The 17,581-nt window shown below is 33.9% G+C and overlaps 2 protein-coding genes across 2 annotated transcripts; one reads left to right on the plus strand and one right to left on the minus strand.

Moving 5' to 3' along the window:
• The first annotated feature begins 4,244 nt into the window (after window positions 1–4,244).
• Window positions 4,245–6,357, plus strand: LOC107473878 (uncharacterized). Its single transcript, XM_016093473.3, has 2 exons — window positions 4,245–4,546; window positions 5,613–6,357. The coding sequence occupies exon 2, from the start codon at window positions 5,661–5,663 to the stop codon at window positions 6,120–6,122; it is 462 nt and encodes a 153-aa protein (XP_015948959.1). The 5' UTR covers window positions 4,245–4,546; window positions 5,613–5,660; the 3' UTR covers window positions 6,123–6,357.
• Window positions 6,358–7,729: 1,372 nt separating this feature from the next.
• LOC107473880 (nuclear transport factor 2) lies at window positions 7,730–14,380 on the minus strand. The gene is made up of 9 exons (XM_016093476.3): window positions 13,988–14,380; window positions 13,691–13,825; window positions 12,690–12,996; window positions 11,979–12,241; window positions 11,346–11,529; window positions 10,500–10,621; window positions 10,341–10,406; window positions 9,807–9,888; window positions 7,730–8,280 (listed from the first exon to the last, which is right to left on the minus strand). Exons 1-9 carry the CDS (start codon window positions 14,006–14,008, stop codon window positions 8,135–8,137), a joined length of 1,326 nt encoding a protein of 441 aa, XP_015948962.1. The 5' UTR covers window positions 14,009–14,380; the 3' UTR covers window positions 7,730–8,134.
• Between the last annotated feature and the right edge of the window lie 3,201 nt (window positions 14,381–17,581).

Here is a 17,581-nt window from a genome sequence, read left to right on the forward strand (position 1 = left end):
CTTTTAATATTTGATTAAATATTCTTGTATTTAGTACTTTTTTTTTTTGCACTTCCTCTTAGTTAAAAATATAATCATTATAATTTTTTAGTTTTTATTGCTAGAGGTGTTTACAGATGGGATATGGCTGAAATTTCGATCCAATCCGCACTAAACTCATTAGATCAAATTCGATATTCGCATTTTTTATGTTTGGATTAGATATCAAATATATCCATAAAATAAAAAATATTAAAAAATTTTATTTTTATAAAAAAAGTCAATAATTTTTTTTGCTTACTTTTTTAAACATATTTACTTCTATCTGATTAGAGTGTGGATCCGATTCGATCCAATCCAATTACAGATCAGATCACATCCTCAAATTACAGATCAGATACGGATAAATACTGTGGATTTAAAAATATTATATATATTTTGTTACACTACATTTAGTTATAAAAATTTTATTTATTTCTAATGCTTATATTAAAAATAAAAAAAAATTAAATTAGTGAATTTTAATCTATAATATAATAATAATATAGTAATTATTTTATATATTGTACGAATATAAATTAATTATTTTTTTATTTATGAAAATTTTAAGAGACTTGAGCTTGTTATATATATATATATATATCATTTTTTATTGTTTTTGGAAAGAAAATCTTTTGAGAAATTTAATAATATGTGATGAATAATACCAAATAAATTATACAGAAACCAATTAAAACACAATATGAAAACATCTTTGAAAAAAGACGTTTTAGGTGTCTTTATTTGAGTGGCCTCCATGATAAAAATCTATATTCAAATCCAGATAAGAATTGAAAGGGTAAAAGTTACTATCATTAACAAGGATAGAATCACGGTCATATACTATTCTAAAGTCTAATCAAACTATGCATGCATTACCTCATTACTAATCTTAGAAATCAAAGGCACCTCATGAGTTCTTCTTGTTAACCTTCTTCTTGGACTTACTAGAATCTTGGCTCTTACCCGCTTCATGTCCATGGATCATACCATGTAGCTCGAAACCAATGAGGTAGCAAAGATAAGTATCAATGGTGATGAACATTGTCTTCTCATCCGTATACACATTGTAATAACAGCACGAGCTTTCTTCATCGTACCAGTCCAGCTTCTCTTCCGGCCTCACCATGCAAAGTGCTTCCCCAACACTGTCTTCGCCAACTTGTCAAGATTGTACCGCCACAGATCCACCTTCTCCCCTACCTCCTTCATCCCTTCCACCGCCATCGCCCTATGGTCCAACGCCTTCTTTAGCTCGATCCCGTGGTGCTTCTCCAGCTTTGCCTTCACCTTTTCGATCTCCATTCCCACCGCGATAACCCTAGGGTTGGCGAAGAAGTCGCAGAGGGGCCTAGAGTTTTGCTTCGCTTTGTAAGAGTCGGCTTGTTGGAGAAGAGGGTAGAGGAGGCAGTGAGAGCCAACGCAGAGGGAGATAAAGTCGTAGCCGTGGTCCTTGACGCCGCGCTTGGTGTACTTGGCAAATTGGTGCTCGGAGGTTACGTCCACGATGACCGGGGTATTTTTTGGGAGTGTACTTGAGGAGGTTAGTGAGCCACTTGGAGAGCGTTTGGGAAGAGGTGGTGTTGATGCAGAGGATTCGTTGGTCGTCGGCATAAACGGTGTAAGGATAATGGCGGGAAGTGAGGTCGTAAGTCTCGACTTCGGTGATCATACTGGGTTCAATGCTAATCTCGAGAACCATTGTTGTTAGTGGTTGTAGGATCAGGGACTTGCAACGGTTGTCGGATCGTCTTCTTGGAGTGGCTGGGGTGGTGGAATCTGCAAAGATACTCTGCAGTCTGAAAGGTATAAAGTATGAAGAATGAGTTTGTACCTAAGGGCCTCTGGCTCTTCTTTATATAGCTTATGATAATTATCTTATCTTATCTGGCTTATTTCTAAGAAACACGATTTCACAACCCTAGACGAATGTCACATATTAAAGATAAATTTTTAATTGATTGGGATTGCCAAAAAGTTTATTACGATCAATGGAAGATCTAATTCGTTATTGTTTTTGTTTTTGATTGTTAATAAACATAATAGATGAATGATAGGACTATTTAACAGTTACTAAAAAACTTAAAAAACATGTTTTGTTATGGGACCATTTAATGGTCCAAACATTTTGGGACCATCGAATCCGGTGCCGGGATACTCAGATAAAAACCTTTAAGATATTTTGTTTTTAAGATATTTAATTTTTATTAATTAAAATTCAACACATGTTAGTTAAACTGGATTACTTTTATCAAAATCGAATCGAATAAACCGTTTAAATTAAAAAAAATCAATGAAGTAAAATTTTAACATATTAGAATTAATATTTTATTTTATAAAAAATGACTATAATATCTTTATATAGAGGTAGTTTTGAGAATTCTAAATCTTTTCGATTTTTTTTTCAAACTCTTTCTTTCTAATTCTACTCACACCGTCCTTAAAAGTAATATATATAATAGAAGTATTTTAGTTATTTTTATAATATGCGCATTGTAGTTATTTTTTATAAAGAAAAATACTTTTTAATCGGTTCGATGTTTGGTTAATTGGTTTTTTAATCGAAACGATTTGTTTGGTCTACGATTTGTCCGATCTCTAAATTTAACAAAAATAGCACGATTTAATCAATTATATATGTTGAATTTTAATCGATAGAAATTAAACATCTTAAAAAAAAGAGACGTTTTAAGTATTTTAAAAGTGAATGACTTTTTTTTTACTTATATAATGTTTAAAAGTATTTTAGAGAGATATATAATATGTTATAATCTAAAATTTATTATTTTAGAAATAAAAAAGTGTCCAACTAAAAATTCTTTTTATTTTTTTAGAGAGTATGTACTCACTCTCTATTCTTAATATAAAAAATATATTTATATTTTAATTGTATAAAATATTTTACAAAGTATAATTTATTTATAAGTAATGAATAAATTAAAATAATAAATGCATGATATTTTATATTAATTAATAATAGTATACTAATAAATATATGGATATACTAATTAATCTTATGGTATCATTATTTGAGTTAAAAAAAAAACTCTTTTATGTTTGGCAATCTTTTTCTTCTAAACGTAGAAGTGATTTTGCACCTTAAAAGCGCATTTATTGGAAGCAAAAAATTGTTGCTTCTGCATTCACTTCAAAGTGAGTTCACCTTTGATGATCATTATTGGTTTTTTCCAAAAGAATTTTCATATTTGTTTCAAAGTCATTTCATATATTTTAATTTTTTTTCAATTTTTTGTTTTTTTTTTTCTATTTTGATTTTTTTTATTAAATTTGTTATTTTAATTCTATTATAATATGAATTATTGATCTTATTAAAAATGATAAAGTAATAAAATTTTACAATCCAAAATAATACTAAATAAAAGAATACTGAAAGTACTAATAAAATTATAAAATATTTTTTTGTTTGACATTGTAAAATTTATTATTATAATTCTTGTTCATTGTTTATTATTCTAATTTGTTATAATATGTATTATTATTCCTATTGAAAATGATAAATTAAATAAAAAATTAATTATAAATAATAATATAAACATAATTAGTAAAAAATCAGAATCCAAAACAGTAAACAAAATAAGATACATAATTAGTAAAAAGCTAGAATCCAAAACAGTAAACAAGTTAGGATTATTGAGAGTATTCATAGAAACTGAAAAAATACATTATTTTATATGTTATTTTCAATTTAATAAATGAATATTAACTTTTAATCAAAAAATTATAACAAACTAATATATAGTTTCATTAAAAATATTATATAAAAAATATACTAAAAGAAGTATAAAAAGATTAAATATACTAAAAAATAATATTATAATTTAATATTATATTTTTTAAGTAATTAACTAATTATCTATCTAAAAGTGATTTTAATTAATATTATTCAAATAATTATTTTATCAAAATTAATTTTAGTATAAAATTGCCAAATATAAATCATATTGGCATAAACTCACTTCTATTCAAAATCAATTTTACAAAGATAAAAACTCAAGTGCAGTCAACTTCACATGAAGTTGATAGCTGAGAGCTGTTAGATAATTTGACTGATTTAACTAAATTTTTATCTAACAACTCTTAACTATCAACTATCAACTTCACATGAAGTCGATTGCACCTGAATTTTCGCCTTTTACAAAATCATTTTCATTTAAACTCCAGTTTTGCCAACTCTAATCCAAACACACTTTGTGTGTACATCACCACTATTGGTTATAAAAAACTCTCTGCCTTGCTCTCACGGACTCTCTCACTTTGAATCCGCCGCTGCTTCCTTCCGGTCTCCATCCTTGAGCTGTCGCGCCTCTGTCAGCCTCCCACCCTCCGCCGTGGCATTGCTTCTGCTCCACTGCCCATCGTCTCTTGTGCTCCGTTACTGCCACATCACGCGTCCTCTGCCTCCCTCGCTTCGCGTCTTCTCCGCCATGGTCTCTTCACGTCTTTGCCCCTTCACATCCTCGCTGCCATCTTGTGTGTGAAGCTGCTCTGACGATCTTTGCGAGTCTAGGTATTTTCCCACTTCTCTCATCTATTTCTGATTTGTTGTTACACTATTTCATAGATAGTTTAATTTGCTGTATATATGTTTCCAATCTTGCAAAATGGTTTTTCTAATATTTTTGTTATGTAAGGTTGTGATGGTCTTAATGAATCTGTTTGTGCCTTGCTTATTTGATTGTGATGAATGACTTGATAATGCTGTATGCTAATTAATTCTTGAATTCAGGAATTGAAATGATGAGATTGTAGATTTAGATTATGAAATTGGTTGGCTAAGTTGGGTGTAGGTTTTCTAAACTCAACATTGGGGTTTAATTCTTTGATGGGCTTTGCAAATTGCAAGTGACATACTACCTTAACAAAGATTAAGTATTGTTCTCTCCTATAGTTTCTTTATAGTTATGTTATGTGTCATGAGCTTTTGAAACGAAAGCTTCTGAAAAAGAGGAATAGATTAAGAGTGGGGAGAGAGTTGTGTAAGCGTGTCTTTGTTTGATGAAGGCCATGGAGAGGGATGGCATGCATTACCTTTACCAATGGGCTTCAACTGAATGTTGCACTTCAAGGTGTAAAGTCACTGCCAAAAATGCCTCCGGCGACTTTTGAAATTGGGAAGTGATGGTGACAACTCAGAAGGACCTCCTGGGATGAGTTATTGGCGGCACGATAGAGTGTCAATGCCCTTGGGTAATGTGGGAAAATGACACTCAAGTATACTTAGTTATTTACATTTAGCTCCCAAACTTTTTTGGTATTAGTAGATGGTATACTACTCAAACACATATTGTGCTATATTTTTAGACATTGTCTAATTTTATAGTAAGATTAATTTTTTTTTTTAAGTAAAAAGAAGATAGGAGACGGAAGAAATGAAGATTGAAGAATATAATTAAATTACTTACATTGTGTTGGATTCAAATGTTAAGGGTAAGAAAAAAGGATTAGGAATCTAGATTGATTTGTATGGTTTTTGGAATTTTGACAACAGAGGGCCTCTAGTTTGATTTTAAATTTTGTGGACCAGGCTAGTAAATATCAAATTGATTCAGTCCATAACCAATTAATGTAAGCAGGTTAGACATTGGTTCATCGGTTGCTGGAAGCAGGAGAAGAGAGGGGGGATGACTGGAAAGCTGCAACTATGGCGATGCATACGGCAACAAGTTGCTGTAAATCGCACATCTTTGTTCCACATGGAGCGATTCTTGCACGATGGGCCTGACAATGTAGAGGAGCTTCTAGATAGGCATCTAGTGAAGAAGGAGAAGTCCCTTGACGACGATGAAGAGGAGCTCTTGAATCGGAGGAAACTCACCTCCACCCGCCGGGAAGCCCTCAGCCTCTACAGGGACATCCTCCGCGCCAGCCGGTTTTTCATGTGGCCTGATTCCAGGGGAGTCTTGTGGCGTGACGTGCTCAGAGACAACGCACGAAAGGAGTTTGAAGAGGCAAAATTTGAGACCGATCCGGAAATAGTTATCAAGTTGATTGTTGGAGGCCGTGAGGCTGTTCAGTCTGCCCTGGATAAGCTTGCTAATAAGCAAAGGGAGCAGATTGACAAGGAACGCGGCGGCGGTGGTTGAGCAACTGCTCCTTTATGTGTTTGTTCGACCATTCTTGTATTGTAGTTGCTTTCCATATAGTGTATTTATTCCTCTGTTTTCCTCCTTGGGTGTTTATATCAGTTGTTACAGATCATTTATAGTTCCAAGATATGTTATTTAAAACTAATTAATAATTGAACAGCAACTGGAGCAACGGCACTGGCTTATGCTAATATTGTTTTATAAGAAAACTTCCATCTGATCACTCATTCAATTCTATTGGCCAATAATACTAATATATTGTTGCTTACTTCTATTTCTTTGCAAGTATTGAAATATTAACAACATTTGTTTAAATATTTGCAATAGGGATACTTCGTAAATTCTTACAGTATTTTTGTCTCTTCTAAAGTTTAGTTCTCGGTTAACCTTGATTATTTATGCTGAAAACATCTGATTAATACTCCTAACTTTAATGTTTCCTTCATTGAATTTAATTGTAAAATTTGGAGATTATATAAACATTTTTTAATTGTTTTTAGCTTATCTTGCATGCAAGATCTTGAAAATCGTGAAAGATTTAAGAATTTAGCAGTGACATTTTTTAAGAAATTACACCAATTTTTTAAGATTAATTATACTAGTTGCAGAATTTCATCAATTTGAAATGAAAATAGTCTCAAGTAGAAATGTAGAATCAATAAAGGTATGGTATTATCGTTGTCAGTGAGTAAACTCTAAACCACAAAATTCAAAACATGTCAAACTAAATTCCAATTTCCAAATAGTTTGCCCAATTTTTTGTCCTAAATACCATGATAATTTTTTGCCCAATTCATTTTAAAACAAATTAATGCTTCATTTTTTTTGGTACTTATGAATGCTTCATGTTTGGCACCTCTACTTTCTTCTGCTGCACTTTCTTTTTCTTTCCTTCTTAGCTTCCCCAAAAAAATATAATAATAATAATAATTCCTCAAACTCAAGTGCTAATAATATGAATCCAATACAAAAGCATAAACCAAAAACACAAAGGGTAAACAAAAGTGGTCAAGTGTTAAAGTGATAGAAACTTGGTTTGTTTGCAACAGAACTTTTTTTGGAGGAGAGGTTAGGCAAAATTAAAAAGTTTAGCACTTCTTTATTCCAGGTTGTATAGTTAGACATTGACCCGACATTATAATTTCCTCATGAATCTAAGTCATGATCTTTTATAGAATTCTTAATTTGACTATTGCAAGTAGTTGTAGCTTTATATTAAACTAGCTTAAGTGAGTTTTTATTAGTTCTCCTTGCCAAATTCAATTCTATACTTTCATGTGATCTAAGGTAGTGTTTATTGAACTGGGACTAGGAGATTCCGACTTTGATAGCCAGAAACTGAAACTAAAATTTTAATTCTGTACATTTTACATGAAACACAATATAGCGATTTAATTTAGTCTTTGTCTTTCAGGCTATGTCTCTCATTCTCTCCCCCAAATGCGGCCAAAGAGTGTGATAGGTGATAACCTAATGATATAAATTTCCTTTGCAAGTATGCTTCTTTACAATTGTTGAGAGACAAGTTGAACATTTACTTGATTCTATTGCTACCACAAAAACAAACCCAATATACTCCAATTTGGGCACAACACTCTGCATCGAAAATATGACAATTAAGAAAATTCATTAATTTCTGGAATATACTTCTTTTTCCTCCCTTTTTAACACAACCTACTCTATCATTGAAAGCACTTCACAATTCACAATCCCTAACATGAAACTACCTTAATGTCAAAAATTTTCCCACTTGAATGACACAACCAAAAGCATTCAAGGGAATAAAATAACACTAACTCTACACAAGCAAAAGAAGCTAATTCAATTCAATTCACGGCTTCACCTAGCAAATAAAAACACCTGAAACATATTACATAAAATTACTTTGTCAGGCAACAACAGTAAAAATGTTCAGTATTAAATATGCAAAATCAAGATCTAACTTCAGAAAATGTGTAAGCTCCGAAATGAAATCTTCATCTGAGCTTTGATATAGGGTTCCTTTTTTCCTATTGCGATCCACGCTGAGGAAAACCGTTGCCTCTTATTCTGTGGTAGTCAGCGCCATCGTGATTACTTCCCCTACCCAAGCCCCTACCACCAAAACGCCCCCTCAAAGCATCGGTTGGATAACTGCTTCTGCCCCTTCCCCTTCCTGATTAGTACAGAGGAAATAGACAACAGAAAATAAGCCTACTCATTTCTAACCATTGCAAAAGAAAAAGCAAAATGATGAAACATTGCACAAGACTAAGGGTGCCTTTCCTTTATTCTTTATTTTGGGGCAAAATCTCACAGCTTTAATTTAAATAAAAAAAATGTATTCGGTTCTTACATATTTAGCAATTTTTTAAAATAAACAGAACCTTACTAGTCCACTATGAAGACAGACATAAACAAAGGAGCCAAAAACCATCCTCTTGCATGACATATTTCATTTTACCATTTTCGTTTTCATCAGATATTAGTAGATCATATAACCATGAACTTTTATATATTTAATGTTAACAGTATTCTATATTACTGGGGCTATCTACCAAGTTCAAACTTAAGTATACAACAACAGATCTTGTTAACGGTTTTGTTTATAGTTTTTCTTGGTCATTGATAGAACTGATTCAGAAATCATAAGAGAAGAATGATCTATTGCTACGGAATTTTTGGTCAATGTGACCAAGGATCCAAAATCTCTATAGAGATGAGGGATCTTTCGAAAGAATATCCCTCTCAAATACCGAGAAACATGATTGCCTTTTCTCCATCTCTTATTCTTATTCATACCAAACTTGTGCCACACAGAAAAGAAACCAACTATTCTATACTCCTATCAAAGCCTCCAAAGAATTCATTTCTTCATAAACACAATAGATAAAACATACAAAGCAACAATGCTATTGATGCTTTTTATGCTACATATATTAAGCAATAAGCACGGAGACACAATTTAGCTTTTGTATTAGATCTTATATCATACGATGACTATATAACTATACACATTCAATTTAAGAAATTATTGACTCTAAGCCAACCCCACCTAGTCGGATAAGGCTTTGTTATTGTAGTTGTATTTTGACTCAAATACTGTTAGGGACAAATAGACAGGGACAAATTATCAATAATGAATATCTTACCGTTGGATCTTGAATTATATTTATATACATTGTGTGCCCTAGTCCTTTAAGCTGCGTTTGTTTATAGGCACGGACACCAAGACAGGGACACAGAGACACAAAATCATGTTTGGCAGATGAGACATAGACACAAACATTTTGTCCAGAGATACTGAATTAGTGTATTTTGTGTCCTTCCTAACAGGAAGAACACAGAGACACTAACGAGAGACACAACTTATTTTTTCTTTCATTATTCCTATTAATTTTTCATACTTATATTTTTTATTATTATATTTTTCTTTCTAAATTTTTTGTACGGAAAAAAAATTAGAATAAATTAGACTTTTGTAATTTGTTCTTTCTTATACTTAGTTTATCATCAAACAAGATACAAGAACACTAATTTTTGTGTCTCTGTCCCTTGTGTCTTGTCTGTGTCCTGTCTTGTCTTAGTCTCATAACCAAACACAGCCTTAATTATTAAAATTTGGTTTGTTCCTCACGTATCAATGTCCATGATCATATATATTTAAATAATGCAAGAGAAACTGAAGAAGTGGGACATTACTTCCACCCCGAGCTGTAATGCCATTGTTTGGTCTCCGCTCCTCGATGTATACTTGCCTTCCAGCCAATTGTATAGGAGAAGCCTACAGTGATAGAGTATTAACAGGTAAGATATTTATAAGGGAAATAAATAAATAAAATAATGTAAAATGTCATCTGGACACAAATTATTGCAACACAAAGAGAAAGTTGATGACAGTTAAAGATAATTGAGTTCACTTGCAGTCCAACTTTAAGTCCGGGCTAATACTAATGATAAAAAAAAATCAACATATTATTTAGAAGCAAGTAAAAGAGAGAGGGTAATAACTACTAGTAAAGCATCAACAGAAATTAATAACTGTGCCTACTTATATACATACCATAGCTAACATTCAGATATCAGTATAAAGCAAACAAACATTAAACAGACATCGATGTTTACTATATTTACGGAATTCAATATAGATCATAAGATATACATCACATCTCACAACAAAACAAATAATAATAATAATAATAATAATAATAATAATTAATAAATTAACTTCCCAACCTGAAGCGAATTCTGAACCCCGACAATGTCTTCAAATTCCACAAAAGCATAACAAACTCCAATTTCCTGTGCACATAAACTCTATTTAGGCTTGTTCTCTTTTCAAGATTGAATATGTGGTTATTCAGTTAACACTTAACAGCAATGAAGGAAGCTTACCTTCTTGACCCTAACGAATATACCATTAGGCTTAATCCTGCCAAAACTCTTAAATTCATGCTCAATCTCAGCTTCAGTAACTGTAGCAGGCAAGTTCCTCACATAGACAGATGTTACTTCACCTGAAAGATTATAAATCAAACATAAAAAATGTGGACATGGTCAGAAAATATTATAATGTAGTTTCCAAAATGATGTAATAGCAAAGCTAGTAAACTATCATGGAATAGTATAATTTAATTTCTCAAGTTCCTTTGGACCCATGGTCTGCCTAAGCAACCTCTTACCTAGCAGCATTTATCTGTTTTAAAATATTAGATTTTATTTTGAAAAAAAAAAAAAAAAGATTTCAATAAGATGAGAAGGATTTATACAAATTTGGGAAAAGGGATCCCCTATACAAAAGCTAAACAAAACAAAAGATTTATCTATAAAGCATAGCTTTTCAATCTCTCAACATGTCTGAGAGGGAAAGGCTTCTATACAGATTATGAGCTTTACACCGAATAGATGCTAGGCATCTAATCATATCCTATAGAACTCGCTTGTCAAAACATCTGTCAATGGAGGTGTGTGCATCCCTAAACCCTTAAAATATTAGATATTAGATAACAACTGTCACTCAATGTTGGTAACAAGATCACCAACAAAAAACCTCCACTCAGAGTGTGAACACAAATAATTTCCATCATATATCAGCAAATGAGCGAATAAATATAAACATATAATTCCACCAAATGTGCCAAAAGGAATATAACAACAGTCACCTAAAGTATCCTTACAGTCAGATGCCAAATTGGTGAAAATAACAAACAGTAAAGCAAACAAAGATATACAAAATTAAACCTTCTTCCTCTGCCCCATAGAATTCTTCTGCTAACTCAAACCGTGAATCAGGAATGTATGTAAATGCAGAGTTTGACTGTTGAACAGGCTGTGCTACATGATTTGACTCTGAAGGAGTTGGGGTACTTTTGAAAGACTGCTGTAGAGCAGCAGATGACACAGATCGACCTTTTGCAACTTGTAACTGCACGATTGTTGTAACATAATCAAATTAAGGCAAAATATTGAAGAGGAGGTGAAAGGATTCTAATATTCTACAAATATGGAAAATGTGCTTACTTGTAAGAGAATTTTGCAACCATTTGAGGAAACAGAATAGGAAATTTAAATAAGGATAAATGCACTGATAAACACACACTCACTGTATTAATATTTCCTTTTTCTTTTTAAATTACAAGTGGAAAATTTATGTCACTTCTATAACACAATGTAACACTTTGTTTGCTATTAGTGTGCAGTGCTTTAAATGTCCACACTAACAATCCATCCCTCTCCTCCAAAAGGTGATTTTAGTAAATAACCAAATATAATACTTGGACTAAGGGTCAAGTTGGTAATTTTTCTAACAATCAATGAAGGAAAAAGAAGGGGGCGCTAAACAAGAAACATGCTGAAAGAGAAAGAGATACATACAATGGATGCATAAGTCTTCTTGGTAGACTCGTCCAAAGGTTCCTCCCCAAAAGCTATAGGGGATTTGCGGGTGGTATGAGCAAAACTCGGGATTGTAGGGGATGCCTTCTCTGCAGGAGTTTCCTCAACCACAATTTCTGTTTCAAGATCTTGATGTAGCTGCTGCGGCTGCTCTGGAAGGCTATACTTGTCAACCAGGTCATCTTCTACATGAAGTGAATTGATATATTCAGTAGCTTCTTCCACCGGACCATAGTCAGAAGCTGGTAAAAGCAACAAATTCAGGACTCTGAGGCATGCTGTTTCGAAGTTTAACAAAACAGAGGCTTTGCATACTACTTATTATGAAATGGAGGCCATAGTGCTTAAAGTGCAAAAAGAATGAATACCAAGATTTTTCAGATTTTGTCACAGAAAGCATGCAACTTTTAGAATAACAAAGAAGCATGTTCCCTGTTAGGTAGAGTGGGATTCATACACCAACCAGTGGAATTCATCAGAATTTCACTTTTTTAAAATAAAAAATGCTTACACCAAAATTCAAATAATGAAAAGAAAAAAAATTGAAGAAGAACCAAAGCTACCCTTAGACCACTTTTCATTATAGTTATTGCCAGCAAAGCAAACGTGTTATTATTAGTGCCTAACTATGTGGGAAAAATTCGGTTCAAAATCAAATGTCTTTGGAAAAGGATTCAGCAGTCAAATTACCAGGAGGCTCTCCAAGAGAAGTAAGTGGCTTTGCGTCTATCTTTTCGGATGCTACAGATACTGGATTTGAGTATGATACTGATATTCCGTCATCAATGAAATGAAAAATGTCATTAAGCACGAAGTAACCCTTCTCCTGGGGAGCAAGAAAGAATGTTTGGACAAACTTTCGCCTTTTCTTGACATCCCTAATCTTGACAAACCCTGAGACCATTACAAGCACACCTCCGTCCAAAGAATCAAGAGAATTGATAGTCTTGATCTCTATTGTACCAAAATTCAATGATAAAACAAGTTCATGGATTTGCTGTATTGGAGAAAAGTAACTTGATCAACGTTTTGCTAGATAACTTACACCAAGAATCAATTAAGAAAATGGAAATGGAAATTAAGTTCCACTAAGACAACGACGACAACAACAAAAAAAACCACCACCACCGTCAAGCTTAATCCAATTAGGCATGGTCAGCTACATTATGCCATAATGCGTTATTTCATATTCATTGATTACTCTTCCTCTGTATATAGCTATTGGCTTACACTGCATTTGATCAACTCTCCAGCCTTACTTGGTTTTACATATCTTCTCCACACATGATCAATTACTTAACGCAAACCGACACCAAATACCAAAAAATAAAATAAAATAAAATAAAAACCTTGCTACACTAAATGATTTTGATCTATGCATGGCCAATCGCAACACCAAAGGCAAACCACCAAAAGAGAAACTATTCATGACTACAGTAGGAAAGCTCTTTTTTCTCTAGGGAATGTTGAAGATACATCAATTAAGACTCAAACAAACATAAGATAGGGAACAATCCCTCCATTTTCTGATATCTTGGGGGCCATTAGGATTCTCATTTTCTATTTTTGAAAAAAACAATACAAAAATATCTAAGATATAAATTGAACATGACCACAAACTGTTACAAACACAGCAAAGAAACATGAATGCAAAGAAAACATGGATTCTTTATCTTAGAACACTTAGGTACCAGCACATTCGAAGCGGTTTCGGTGGAAACTCCATCAACACGGATCATTGTGCTGTTATCTGAGTAGAATTGATGAATCAGATTGGGATGTTGTGGAAGAACCTGATAATACTGTCCAACAAAGTATGAACCCACCTGCATTCACAATTTCACATCAATGCAGTTTAAAACTAAATATAAAAAGATACAGAATCCTTAGAATCAAAGCTGTTTTCAAAACCACAAACAAAAACAATACTAGGAAGTGAATTTAAATTAAAATTAATAACAAAACAATATAAAATATAGTAATAATACCTGGGCAGCACTAACACCCATTTTCAGCTCCCTTAAGTTCACAGCTTCTTTTTTTTATAAGAAAAAAAAAAGATAATGTCGTTTTCTTCGAACTCTTAAACAACACAGTAAACCTCAAATAGAAAAATTGTTACGGGATTAAGAAGAAGAAGAAGAAGAAGAAGAAGAAGGAGTGGGTGCAGAAAAATACAAAAGAACTAAGGTTAGGGCAGAAAGCGAAACAACGGAATCTTCAAAATCTGAACGCAAGTGAATCTAATTCTAAAATCTGTAATCAGATCAGAAGAGAGAGAAGTACTGTGAAGAGTGAAAGTGTGAAACAGTGAGAGGAATTGAGCTCGCGAATTCTTCGCCTATGGATTAGATATCTGACGAGGAATCATATGATATGAACGGTTTGATCATGGTACCAAACCTAAGAAATAAACGGCTCAACGGATGGGATTACTTAGGACTTGTTTGGGGAGTTTCTAAAAGAAGATTATTTTTTGAGTTATATTTTTTTAAAAAATCTTGTGAAAAAGTAAAAATAATTTTATGTTTGGGTATTTCATATAATTTTTTTTATTTATTAATTATGTTTAGATATAACAATATAAAAATACTTTTTTGTTTATTTATTACATAAAAAATATTTTTTTAAAGAAAAAAGATCTTTTAAAAATATATGTAAATTACAACTTCTCAAAAAAATATTTTTTTTTATTTTTCTAGTACTTTTACTTTTACTATTAGAAATTTGCTAAATACGTTAAAAAATAAAAAAAGATATTTTTTCATAATGGCGTCCAAACGAGTACTTAATGTGCATAATACTGGACAAGGGAGATTTCAAGAGAGAAGCAGAGAGTATAGACCAGAGTATTATAAGGGTTTTTTACTTAAATAAATAAAACAAAAATTAAATTTATTGAATTCTCCTAAAACAAATTTCAAAACGTATTTATCCTATTCTTAATATTATATAAATCGTCCTAGGGTGATAAAGGTTATATAATACGTTAAACATGGCATCCTAGGATGATTTATGCATGCATGGCCTAAGGAATTCATGAGTAAATTGTCACAGGACTGGTAGGGTTACATATATATTACGCATAAATCGTCCCACCCTGCCTAAAGTCACTTGATTTTGGGCTGAAGTACAAAAGCCTACCATTGACATGCAATAGCAAAACCTAGGTAGCCTGGGCACGAATTATGGTCTTTTTGGAGACCCTCAAGACAGGGACGATTTATGCTTTAAGACTTACCCTAAGGAGGGTGCAACGAGTTATTGCTTGAGTGGAACCTCAACACACTGTGGTGACTAACATTGGTTTAGGAGGAGCCACCATCTTCAACGTTTGGTATGCCATTGGCGGGAGCCACCCACCGTCTTCCGCAAGTTGGGTAGCCTTGATGGTGTTGTGTCGGTCAGAGATCACTAAAATGCCGGGCTGGAGAGTCACATGCTGACGAAGGTGACTAAGAAAAAACTTCCACGAATCTATGTTTTTGCCTTCGACTAACCCGAATGCTACTTGGAGAATGTTCTAGTTTCCAACTTAGGCAATTGCCATTAGCAGAGTACCTTCATACTTTCCATATAAATGAGTACCATTGATGGATATTAGTGGATTGCAATACTTAAACGCCTCAACATACAGAGACAATGTCCAAAATAATCGATGAAAGAAAACCTTCGTTCCATCCACCATATTACCTGACCTCACTGGTGAAGTACGCAACACCGCTGTCGTTCCCGACATATACAACTGAACCCTAATGATCCACCTTGGTATGTGGTTGTAAGACTCCTCCCAATCTCCATATATTTGAGCAATGGTCTTCTGCTTGGCCATCCAAACTAATGTTCTAAACATCGGACCAGACTGGCCGGTCGAACTGGTTCAATTGGGAATTAGCATAGAAAACGGTACGGTACTCCTGCTTAAACCATCGATTACGAAACAACTGATGAACCGCTGAACTAGCCGGTGATCATTCGGTTGGACCGAACCGGTAACTGACCGGTTCATATGAAACGGCGTCATTTTGGTTATGTTAAAAAAAAACCCACCTTACCCATGCGAGTTAACCCCCTCCCGCCCCACCAAACACCCCCTCCTTCAAAAGTTAAACACACAGCAAGCCCTAGCTCCATCCCAAACCAAAAACCCAGCTCCCTAAACAGAACTGCCGTCGCCGTCTGTGGTTGTTGGTGCTTCCGCAGCCTCCTTCTTTCCCCGCACCAATCCCATACGGCCAGACATTCTCTTCTAGCTCGGCACGTCATCCATTCCCCATGTGAAATCGCTATTTGAGGCCTCCAGCTGTTGCATCGTGGTGTCACCGTCATCTTTCTGCTGTCAGTGGAAGGTTAGTGGCACTGTGATTTACTTATTTCTGTTGAGTCTTGATGAGCAGATAATTTATACGCTTTTTGGCATTGTTTTTAGGTAGTTTTTAGTATGATTTGGTTAGTTTTTAGTATATAATTATTAGTTTTTATGCAAAGATCACATTTCTGGACTTTGTGTGTTTTTCTGTGATTTCAGGTATTTTCTGGCTGAAATTGAGGGACCTGAGCAAAAATCTGATTCAGAGGCTGAAAAAGGACTGCAGATGCTGTTGGATTCTGACCTCCCTGCACTCGAAATAGATTTTCTGGAGCTACAGAAGCCCAATTGGCGCGCTGTCAATTGCGTTGGAAAGTAGAAATCTTGAGATTTTCAGAAATATATAATAGTCCATAATTTTCCCGAGATTTGATGGCCTAAATTGGTGTCAAAACACCGGTCAGAGACCCTTTTCTGGCATTAAACGCCCAAACTGGCACCAGAGCTGGCGTTTAACTCCAAGAGAAGCCTATGCACTGAAAGCTTCAATGCTCAGCCCAAGCACACACCAAGTAGGCTGAGAAAGTGAATTTCTGCATCATTTACTTATTTTTGTAAACCATAGGTTACTAGTTCACTATAAATAGGACCTTTTACTATTGTATTTTCATCTTTTTGATCATCTTTGATCTTGGGATCAGGTCTTTGAACCCTTTTTCGATTGTTTCATGTTATTTGGAAGGCATGGCTATTCGGCTATGTCTAGACCTTGTTCTTATGTATTTTCAACGGTGGAGTTTCTACACATCATAGATTAAGGTGTGGAGCTCTGCTGTTCCTCATGAATTAATGCAATTACTACTGTTTTCTATTCAATTCAAGCTTATTCTTGTTCTAAGATATCCATTCGCACTTTAACATGATGAATGTGATGATTAAGTGGCACTCATCACCATTCTCACTTATGAACGTGTGCTTGACAACCACTTCCGTTCTACCTGAAAACAAGCTTGAATGCATATCTCTTGGCCTCCTGGTCCACGACGCATAGTTGCCCCTCTCCTGACAACAGAGTCTTCCATTCCGTGCAATCAGAGTCTTCGTGGTATAAGCTAGAATCAATTGGTAGCATTCTTGAGATCCGGAAAGTCTAAACCTTGTCTATGGTATTCTAAATAGGATCTGGGATGGGATGACCGTGACGAGCTTCAAACTCGCGAGTGCTGGGCGCAGTGACAGTGCGCAAAAGGATCAATGGATCTTATTCAGACAC

Source organism: Arachis duranensis, chromosome 2, assembly GCF_000817695.3.
Source record: "Arachis duranensis cultivar V14167 chromosome 2, aradu.V14167.gnm2.J7QH, whole genome shotgun sequence".
Taxonomy (NCBI): Eukaryota; Viridiplantae; Streptophyta; class Magnoliopsida; order Fabales; family Fabaceae; genus Arachis; species Arachis duranensis.

Coding starts and splice junctions, on each gene's coding strand:
- LOC107473878 (XM_016093473.3), top strand. CDS start 5,661: ATGACTGGAAAGCTGCAACTATGGCGATGCATACGGCAACAAGTTGCT.
- LOC107473880 (XM_016093476.3), bottom strand. CDS start 14,008: ATGGGTGTTAGTGCTGCCCAG. Junction 13,826..13,987: donor TGGGTGTTAGTGCTGCCCAG/GTATTATTACTA, acceptor TTGTGAATGCAG/GTGGGTTCATACTTTGTTGG. Junction 11,530..11,978: donor AGAAGACTTATGCATCCATT/GTATGTATCTCT, acceptor ACAATCGTGCAG/TTACAAGTTGCAAAAGGTCG.